Below are 10,000 nucleotides of genomic sequence, written 5' to 3' on the forward strand. Positions count from 1 at the left end.
CGTTTTGCTGGCATTTAGCTGGAGATTATTATCCTGGCACCAGTTCTCCAGGGTTCTAATCTCTTCCAGGTAGGCCTTCTCGTTATTTCCTGAGATCAGGCCCACCACAACTGTGTCGTCAGCAAACTTAATGATGTTGGTGGAGCTGGAAGTGGCTTTGCAGTCTGAGGTGTACAGCGAGTACAGCAGAGGGCTAAGGGCACAGCCCTGAGGGGCTCCGGTACTGAGGGTGAGGGTGGGTGAGACATGCTTGCCTACCCGAACAGCTTGTGGTCTGTTAGTCAGGAAGTTGGAGATCCAGTCACAGATGGATGGGTGGAGACCTAGATCTTCCAGCTTTGTGGTGAGTCTTGAGGGAATAATAGTGTTAAATGCTGAACTGTAGTCCACAAACAGCATTTTAACATAATTACCCCTCCCAGCATCCAGATGTGTCATCGATGTGTGGAGAAGGTGAGCGATGGCATCATCTGTGGAACGGTTTGGACGGTATGCAAACTGAAACGGGTCCAGGGTGTCAGGCAGCGTGGATGTGATGAAGTCTCTCACCAGCTTCTCGAAGCACTTCATCACGACTGATGTGAGGGCGACTGGGCGGTAGTCGTTGAGGCAGGCTGGCTGTGGTTTCTTCGGGACAGGAACGATGATGGACTGTTTGAAGCACGATGGAACAATCCCCTGCGTCAGTGAGAGATTGAAGATGTCCATGAATACCGGGGCTAGCTGATCTGCACAGGCTTTTAGGACTCGACCACAGATGCCATCGGGTCCCGCAGCCTTCCTGGTATTCACTCTTCTGAACACCCGCCGTACATCTCTCTCTGTGATGGTGAAGGCTCTTTGTTCTCTGACGTGCTCCTCTATATCAGCTGTGCCGGTGTCACTGTAGTTAACGTTGCCGGCTGCAGCATCAAAGCGAGCATAAAAGGTGTTTAGCTCGTTCGCCAGAGATAAGTCTGCACTTCCCAGTCCGCAGGGTGGGCTCCTATAGTCCGTTATTGTTCTCAGTCCCTGCCACAGGCTCCTAGAGTCGTTTTGCTGGAACTGGGACTCTAGTTTCCTTCCGTAGTGCTGCTTCGCCTCCTTTACCGCCTTCCTTACTCCATATGACGCAGACTTGTATTCCTGCATATCTCCGCTGATCAGTCCCGTGTTGTAGGCAGCAGTGCGGGCATTCAGAGCCTCCCGGATGCTTTTATCCACCCAGGGCTTCTGATTGGGAAATGTTTTGATTGTAGATTTCTGGACGGTGTCGTCCGCTACTTTCCCGATAAAACCCACGACCGCTTCCCGTAAACATGTTGACGTCATCGGAGCTGCGCCGGAACATGTCCCAGTCCGCGTCATCAAGAGCGTCCTGCAGCGCGGCCACTGATTGGTCCGTCCAGCGCTCGACCTCTCTCACCACCGGAAGCTCTTGCTTCAGCCTTTGTTTATATTTTGGTAGGAGAAAGATGGCGGCGTGGTCTGACTTTCCAAACGGTGGTACTGACTGCGCTTTGTAGCTGTCTTTGTGTGTGGTGTAGCAGTGATCTAAAGTCCGGTGGCCCCGGGTGGGGCAGGTGATGTGTTGGTGAAAGTTCGCTGCCACACTTTCGAGGTTGGCGTTGTTAAAATCCCCAACAACAGTGAGTGCAGCGTCCTTATGGTGGGTTTGGATCTGTGTGAGTGTGTCGTGAAGCTCACACAGCGCGGTGTCCTTCTGTACATCGGGTGGAATGTACACTGTACAGACGATGACCGAGGTGAACTCCCGAGGAAGATAGAAGGGACGTCTCTCTCTCTGTCTGTCTCTCTCTCTGTGTCTCTCTCTCACTCTCTCTCTCTGTCTCTCTCTCTGTCTGTCTCTCTCTCTCTGTCTCTCTCTCTCTCTCTGTCTCTCTCTCTCTCTGTCTCTCTCTCTAGACCCCTGTTCAGGCAGAAAGCCCGTGGTTAGGAAGGAGGCGGAGGACGTAATGAGCTGCTCGTTTCCGGTCCAGGATGGGAAGTACTCCGCCTTTGGCTGTCGCTCCGTTCCCCGTGAGAAGACGACAAGCTGCTACTTGAAGTATGAGGACGGAACAGAGTGTGAGGAGCTGATCTTCAGTGAGTACCTCCCCCTCACAGCTCTGACCGGTTCCGGCCTTTTCTGCTATTTGCATATTTAAATAATTACATAATACTTGTTTTATCATTGTGTGTGTAGTTGCTAGATAGTTACTATGGTGTTGCTAGGCAGTTGCAATGTTTACCCTAATGGTTGCTATAGTTTCAGTCGGTGGTTGTTATTATGTTGCTGGGTGGTTGCTAAGTGATTGATAATGTATTCCAGGTGGTTGCTGTGTTGATGCTAAGTGGTTTCTAGGTGGTTGCTGGCCTGTTGCTAGGTGGTGGTTATTATGTTGCTGGGTGGTTGCTAAGTGATTGCTAATGTATTCCAGGTGGTTGCTGTGTTGATGCTAAGTGGTTTCTAGGTGGTATCCTAGGAGGTTGCTACTATGTTGCTAGATGGTTGCTAATGTATTTCAGGTGGTTTCTACTATGTAACTAAGTGGTTGTCATGATATCCCAGATGGGTGCTATGGTGTTGGTCAGTGGTTGCTAAGGTGTTGCTGAAGTATAGGTGTTGCTGTAGAGCCATTCAGGCAGTGGAAACAAAATCACTGATTATTAGTGTGTGTGTTTTGATTTCCATAATGGAGTTTTGATGATATTATGTGTGTGTGTGTGTGTGTGTGTGTGTGTGTGTGTGTGTGTTTCAGCAGGTGAGCAGCAGGAGGCGCTGGAGTGTGAGATTGAGAACAGACTGTCTCCAGTCCATGTGAGGGTAAAGAGGAAGTCCAGCCCTACAGCTGAAGAACCTCCCAGCCCTGAGAAAAACACTCCACCCAGCACAGCTTCACAAGGCACGTAACACACCAACACACACACACACACACACACACACTCCCTCTCTCTCTCTCTCTCTCTCTCTGTCTCTCGCTCTCTCTCACACACTCCCCCTCTCTCTCTCTCTCTCTCTCTCTCTCTCTCTGTCTCTCTCTGTCTCTCTCTCTGTCTGTCTGTCTCTGTCTGTCTCTCTCTCTCTCTCTCTCCAGGCTGTGGGCGCTGAGGCTGTGCCCTCCTTTACAGTAAACTTCAGATGTTCTCACGTGGGGTAAACTGTATTCCATGGTATGCTGTAATCCTGTTCCTCCAAAGGTGAAGTGGAGTTTAGATTATTGTGATCTGGCTGTTTTTCCTAATTCTGAGACAAATCTAAGACAGATCATCGCGGCTGCAGGGCTCAAGCTGTGGAAGCTAATAAAACAAAATCATCTGCGTTCATTTCATTTTAAGCCTAAATGTGGTGAACGTTCCAGGGCTGAGGTTCAGTTGTTGATGTATATACTGAATAAAGTTGGGGGCAGATCACAGCCTTGGTCACTCCACGTCTCTCTGTGTAAAGAATGATTCTCTTATTGTTTATTGTTGGTTTAATTGCACATTGGTTATCGCTGTATTTGATTTAATTATGGCGTAAACTTTCCCTCCCTGCACCAGATTCAGTACCTGGAGGAACCACTACAGAGCGGGCAGACACTTTCCCGTGTTTTTGAGTGCAGGTGTAAATATGAGCGATGGATCTGTGTTTGGGTAGGAAGCCAGGTTGACTTTTTGATGGAGAGTTGTGTTCATTTAAAAACCTTAAACTGCAGAAGACCTCGCCCATATCGCTGTTTCTGCAGATTCCTCTGTAGTTATTTGGGTGAAATTTATCACCATTCTTATGAATTGGGGTAATGAGACCTCTATTCCAGATCACAGGGGAAATAGAGGTACCAGGTTGTAAAGTTTAAGGACGGCCAACTGTAATTTGGACTCCTGTGTTCTTTTATTTCCTCTATGGTATAGGTGGTTTAGTGGCCCTTGTCTGGCCCTCTCCCGGGGCAATCCCCAGACTCCGCCCCCATGCCCAAATAAGGATTCCGGAAGTCAGGCCATGCAGGCTCTCTGCAGCAGACTTCCCTCGTTAAGCCGATAATGAACACCTAGGTCTGGGGTTTCATAAGATAAGGAATTTCAGTCTCTCGCTGCTGTGAATTAGCTCTGTTGCAACCTCTGTACCACAGCGCTCTACAGGCTGCTCAAAGGGGGAGTACATTGATCTGCCATGTTTGGTCTGATTACTGTTGGTCACGTTTCCTTGTTTGCACTGTTACTTATGTCCTGTTAGGTTGTGCGCACCCAAGGTCAGTTCTTGGAGCAGCAGCAGCAAGTGCTTCAAAGCCTATCAGAGACTGTTGGCCACCTGGCACAGCAACAGGCTGGCCAGCAGCATCAGGTCGCCCAACTAGTGGGTGGCATACAGGAGCTCACATAGCTGGTGCAGGCTTCATTTGAGCCTCCTAGCATCCCTAGCCCTGTCACCATGCCCCTAGGCACGTATCCGGTGAGCAAACCGGATGCATATTTCGGCGATCCAGAGCTCTGTGAAGGGTTCCTACTTCAGTGCTCAGTGTTTTTAGTAACCAGGTTGCTGGCACTGACGAGGTCAAGATGACCTTCATGGTATTCCATCTCACGGGCAGAGCTCCGGATCGGGCCACTGCAGCCTGTGAGGAGCTCCAAATTAAGTCTGTTGCCGATTTCCTTACGCACCCCATCAATGTGCTCGTCCTCCATGGAACCCAAGGAGGTGGGCTCCAGTCACGTCACGCCAGACAAGCGCCAGAGGACAGACTGAGGGAGAACTTATGTTTCAACCTTGGACGTTCCGACCACTTAGAGCTCGACTTCGCCCCGGAGACTGTTGGCTCAAACGCGTGTTCACGTCGGCGTTTATAGTGGAGGTGGATGCTTTCAGTACCGGGGTGGGAGCTGTTCTCTCCCAATGACACGGAAATTAACAGTGGCAGAGCATAACTACAGCATCACAGTCCACAAGAACCTAGAGTATGTATGGCGTGCCAAGATCTTGAACCCACATCAGGCTAGGTGGTCCCTTTCTTCTGTATGTCTGTTGTGAAACCTCTGCCGGGTCACGTACAGAGCTCTCCGGGCTTTCTCCTGTAGTGCGTTCACTGCAGTACTGAAGCTGCCGGACGCAGTGGGGGTGAGGTGAGTGTACTGGAGTGTAAGTTCCAGAACGGTGCTGCTCAGGGTGAACTGGTCCCTGATGTCCCTGACCTCTGGGCTTTTAGGTTAGGTTAGGTTTACAGCCAGGGCCCAGTTCTGCCAGTTCTGCTTGAGGAGGTCCAGGTCCTCTTGCAGGGCGAGTCCGGGGCTGCAGACGGTTCCAGCTGCACCACTCACTCAGTACTGTAGATGTTACACAGCGTGGGGTTCGGGCTGCAGCCGTCTCGCTCCTCGGTGTGTTTGTCCGCAGTTCTTGCAGCACGTTGGTTTTCTGAATAATGATTGGATCATATCGTAGACTTGACCCCCGACTCTGCAGGAGTGTGTAGTACAGCCCCCCCTGCCAAACAGGATCAAACACCTTCTTGAAATCTACAAAGCAGGCGAAGACGTTTCTTTCAGTCGTTTTTGGTGTGATGGACGTGTGGAAAGTGTGGATATGGTCCGTGGTTCTGTGGTTGGGATGGAAGTTCGTATGACTCAGGGTCTTGTGTTCATTAAGGAAAGTGAAAATTCTGTTGAAAGCTTTCCCCAGATTACTGCTCACACACAGGCCTCGAAACGTGTGGACTCTTGTGTAATGGGAATCGACTGGATTAGGATTGTGTTTTATGGAACTTTCTGATCTTGATTGGGGTTTTCGTTTCTTTGTAAAGGAGTTAAAAATGTGTTTTCCAAATTTCACTCAGTTCAGAAGGGGAGTCCTGTGCCCAGACTATTCCATAATTTTAGTTAATAAATTCTTCAATTTTATCAAGAGTTTTGTTCATGATTTAGTTCTGTTTATTCTGTTTTAGTGTTTCTCAGTATTTTTGTCTTAAATCTGGATGGATGTGATTTAGGTTTGAGAGTTATCTTTTCGGAGAGACCTGCATTCAAGATCAAATCGTTTCTCTCCCCAGTTTTTTTAGCTTTCCTTTGTTTCCTTTGGAGGTTGGCCGTGTTGGCTGCTTTATGGAAAATGGTATTGATGTCGCTGACCGCACGGTTAATATTCCTCTTATTTTTTTCCAAAATAGGTGTGATTAAAGTTAGCATTTTTGCTACATGTACCAGGTGAATTAAGTGTAATTTTTCTTGACTGTCCATCTGTAGGTATGGTCCTGTCCTGGTACTGTCCTGTGTAGGGAGTACAGTTTGCTGGGCTCTGATGTCTGTTTGGGTTGGTTTGATATTTTGTAGATGGATTTGATTATGGTCTGACAGAGGAGACTGTTGCCTGACAGTGAACACATTAACTGTGATGGGATCCATGTCAGTGATTGCATAATCAACCATGCTAGCTCCGAGATTTGAACAGTATGTAAATCCCCCCAGAGAGCCCCCTCTGACTCTGCCATTAAGCATGCATAATTCTAAATCCCAGCAGAACTGCAGTCGTTCTTCGCCCGCTGAGTTTACAGTGTGTTGAGGCGATGGTGAGTGCAGGGTTATCCATGTCCAGGTTTTGGTTCTCACACAGTGATTCTGCCACCTCTGCCAGTGCCTCCCTTGATGGTAAATGGGACGTGTGTGCAGACTGAGCATTGGTGTAGAAGATCAGGTTATTTTTGAAGGTGGAGCTCAGATACTGCCGACACTGGTTATTACTGAACTCCTCCAGAGTGAAAATCCGAGAGGAACAGCAGCAGTAAATCACTTCAAACAGGAAGAGTAAAAATGCCCCTCGGAAATTCCCACTTAAACAGAAACTCGGAAGATTCCTGAGCTGCAACTGAGCTGTCTACAGCAGGAACATGGATCAACAAACCTTTAATTCCAGTGCCTGCATTCTCTCGCTCTGTTTTCAGTCTTTAGAGCTGTTACTCTGGGTAGTGTCAGTCTTTAGAGCTCTTACTCTGGGTAGTGTCAGTCTTTAGAGCTGTTACTCTGGGAAGTGTCAGTCTTTAGAGCTGTTACTCTGGGTAGTGTCAGTCTTTAGAGCTGTTACTCTGGGTAGTGTCAGTCTTTAGAGCTCTTACTCCTGGTAGTGTCAGTCTTTAGGGCTCTTACTCTGGGTAGTGTCAGTCTTTAGAGCTGTTACTCTGGGTAGTGTCAGTCTTTAGAGCTCTTACTCCTGGTAGTGTCAGTCTTTAGAGCTCTTACTCTGGGTAGTGTCAGTCTTTAGAGCTCTTACTCTGGGCAGTGTCAGTCTTTAGGGCTCTTACTCTGGGTAGTGTCAGTCTTTAGAGCTCTTACTCTGGGTAGTGTCGGTCTTTAGAGCTCTTACTCTGGGTAGTGTCAGTCTTTAGAGCTCTTACTCTGGGTAGTGTCAGTCTTTAGAGCTGTTACTCTGGGTAGTGTCAGTCTTTAGAGCTCTTACTCTGGGTAGTGTCGGTCTTTAGAGCTCTTACTCTGGGTAGTGTCAGTCTTAAGAGCTGTTACTCTGGGTAGTGTCAGTCTTTAGAGCTCTTACTCCTGGTAGTGTCAGTCTTTAGAGCTCTTACTCTGGGTAGTGTCAGTCTTTAGAGCTCTTACTCTGGGTAGTGTCGGTCTTTAGGGCTCTTACTCTGGGTAGTGTCTGTCTTTAGAGCTCTTACTCCTGGTAGTGTCAGTCTTTAGAGCTCTTACTCTGGGTAGTGTCAGTCTTTAGAGCTGTTACTCTGAGTAGTGTCAGTCTTTAGAGCTGTTACTCTGGGAAGTGTCAGTCTTTAGAGCTGTTACTCTGGGAAGTGTCAGTCTTTAAAGCTGTTACTCTGGGCAGTGTCGGTCTTTTGGGCTGTTACTCTGGGCAGTGTCAGTCTTTAGAGCTCTTACTCTGGGTAGTGTCGGTCTTTAGAGCTGTTACTCTGGGTAGTGTCGGTCTTTAGAGCTCTTACTCTGGGTAGTGTCGGTCTTTAGAGCTCTTACTCTGGGTAGTGTCGGTCTTTAGAGCTCTTACTCCTGGTAGTGTCGGTCTTTAGAGCTCTTACTCTGGGTAGTGTCAGTCTTTAGGGCTCTTATTCTGGGTAGTTTATGTCTTTAGAGCTGTTACTCTGGGTAGTGTCAGTCTTTAGAGCTCTTACTCTGGGTAGTGTCGGTCTTTAGGGCTGTTACTCTGGGTAGTGTCGGTCTTTAGAGCTCTTACTCCTGGTAGTGTCGGTCTTTAGGGCTCTTACTCTGGGTAATGTCGGTCTTTAGAGCTCTTACTCTGGGTAGTGTCAGTCTTTAGAGCTCTTACTCTGGGTAGTGTCAGTCTTTAGGGCTCTTACTCTGGGTAATGTCAGTCTTTAGAGCTGTTACTCTGGGTAATGTCAGTCTTTAGGGCTCTTACTCTGGGTAGTGTCAGTCTTTTGGGCTGTTACTCTGGGCAGTGTCAGTCTTTTGGGCTGTTACTCTGGGCAGTGTCGGTCTTTAGAGCTCTTACTCTGGGTAGTGTCGGTCTTTAGAGCTCTTACTCCTGGTAGTGTCGGTCTTTAGGGCTCTTACTCTGGGTAGTGTCAGTCTTTAGGGCTCTTACTCTGGGTAGTGTCAGTCTTTAGGGCTCTTACTCTGGGTAGTGTCAGTCTTTAGGGCTCTTACTCCTGGTAGTGTCAGTCTTTAGAGCTCTTTCTCTGGGTAGTGTCAGTCTTTAGAGCTCTTTCTCTGGGTAGTGTCAGTCTTTAGGGCTCTTACTCTGGGTAGTGTCAGTCTTTAGGGCTCTTACTCCTGGTAGTGTCAGTCTTTAGAGCTGTTACTCTGGGTAGTGTCAGTCTTTAGGGCTCTTACTCCTGGTAGTGTCAGTCTTTAGAGCTGTTACTCTGGGTAGTGTCAGTCTTTAGAGCTCTTACTCTGGGTAGTGTCAGTCTTTAGAGCTCTTACTCTGGGTAGTGTCAGTCTTTAGGGCTCTTACTCTGGGTAGTGTCAGTCTTTAGAGCTGTTACTCTGGGTAGTGTCAGTCTTTAGAGCTCTTACTCTGGGTAGTGTCAGTCTTTAGGGCTCTTACTCTGGGTAGTGTCAGTCTTTAGAGCTCTTACTCTGGGTAGTGTCAGTCTTTAGAGCTCTTACTCTGGGCAGTGTCAGTCTTTAGGGCTCTTACTCCTGGTAGTGTCAGTCTTTAGGGCTGTTACTCTGGGTAGTGTCAGTCTTTAAAGCTCTTACTCCTGGTAGTGTCAGTCTTTAGGGCTGTTACTCTGGGTAGTGTCAGTCTTTAAAGCTCTTACTCCTGGTATAGTGTCAGTCTTTAGAGCTGTTACTCTGGGTAGTGTCAGTCTTTAGAGCTCTTACTCTGGGTAGTGTCAGTCTTTAGGGCTCTTGGTTTCTGCTGAGAGAAGTGATAGTGGTTGGGCTGGGTGGAGGTCAACTGTGTTTTTCCTCCTCTGGATTTGTTCCTACATCAGTATGAAGGGGGCACTTCCTTTGTGTGTGTTGAATGTCGTCTATTTTCTAAATAAATAAACAGGAAATGGAAAAACCTGGATTTATTCTTGTTTTTAAGTTTGTTTCTGTGCATGAAGCTCTTTACTCTAACAGCCTGAGTTCTCAACTGGGTTTCTTACTTCAATCTTAGCACAAATTTCAGGAAAATGGTTGAGCGAGCACCACATTAAACACTCTCTCTCTCACACATTCTGTTAATCTTAATACTGAAAAGTTGTTGGGAAACTGGACCCTGATCTGAAACTGGATCAGATTAACTGCTCATCATCAACCAACAACAGGAAACAGAGGGAAACTGGAATGTGTGTGTGTGTGTGTGTGTGTGTGTGTGTGTGTCTGTGTCTGTGGGCAGCACACTCACAATGACAGGAAGTAATTTGCAGGCCTAAGAAAACACACACTCTTACACACACACACACACACACATACACCGGAATACCAGTCTGGGCATTCCAGATAGATAAAGTGTGTGTGTGTATGTGTGTGTGTGTGTGTGTGTGTGTGTGAGAGAGAGAGAGAGGAGGGGTCAGTTAGGAGGTTATATCTGGTGTTACTTTCACTTTTTCCTCACACTGCTGTGTTGTGT

At 47.8% G+C, this 10,000-nt stretch overlaps 1 protein-coding gene across 4 annotated transcripts in view; it reads left to right on the forward strand.

Annotated features, from left to right (window-relative positions):
• The window catches only part of LOC140536191 (peroxidasin homolog), a 56,717-nt gene that overhangs the window by 38,992 nt on the left and 7,725 nt on the right, over positions 1–10,000 (forward strand). Inside the window, exons 2-3 of one of the 4 annotated variants that reach the window (XM_072657887.1) lie at positions 1,906–2,085; positions 2,742–2,885. The exons of 2 other annotated variants lie outside the window; for them this stretch is intronic. In XM_072657887.1, the coding sequence (XP_072513988.1) occupies positions 1,906–2,085; positions 2,742–2,885 (324 nt within the window). The remainder of the gene's footprint in view (positions 1–1,905; positions 2,086–2,741; positions 2,886–10,000) is intronic. One more of the 4 variants, XM_072657888.1, reaches the window with a different exon arrangement.

The sequence above is a fragment of the Salminus brasiliensis genome, chromosome 15, assembly GCF_030463535.1.
Source record: "Salminus brasiliensis chromosome 15, fSalBra1.hap2, whole genome shotgun sequence".
Lineage (NCBI taxonomy): Eukaryota > Metazoa > Chordata > Actinopteri > Characiformes > Bryconidae > Salminus > Salminus brasiliensis.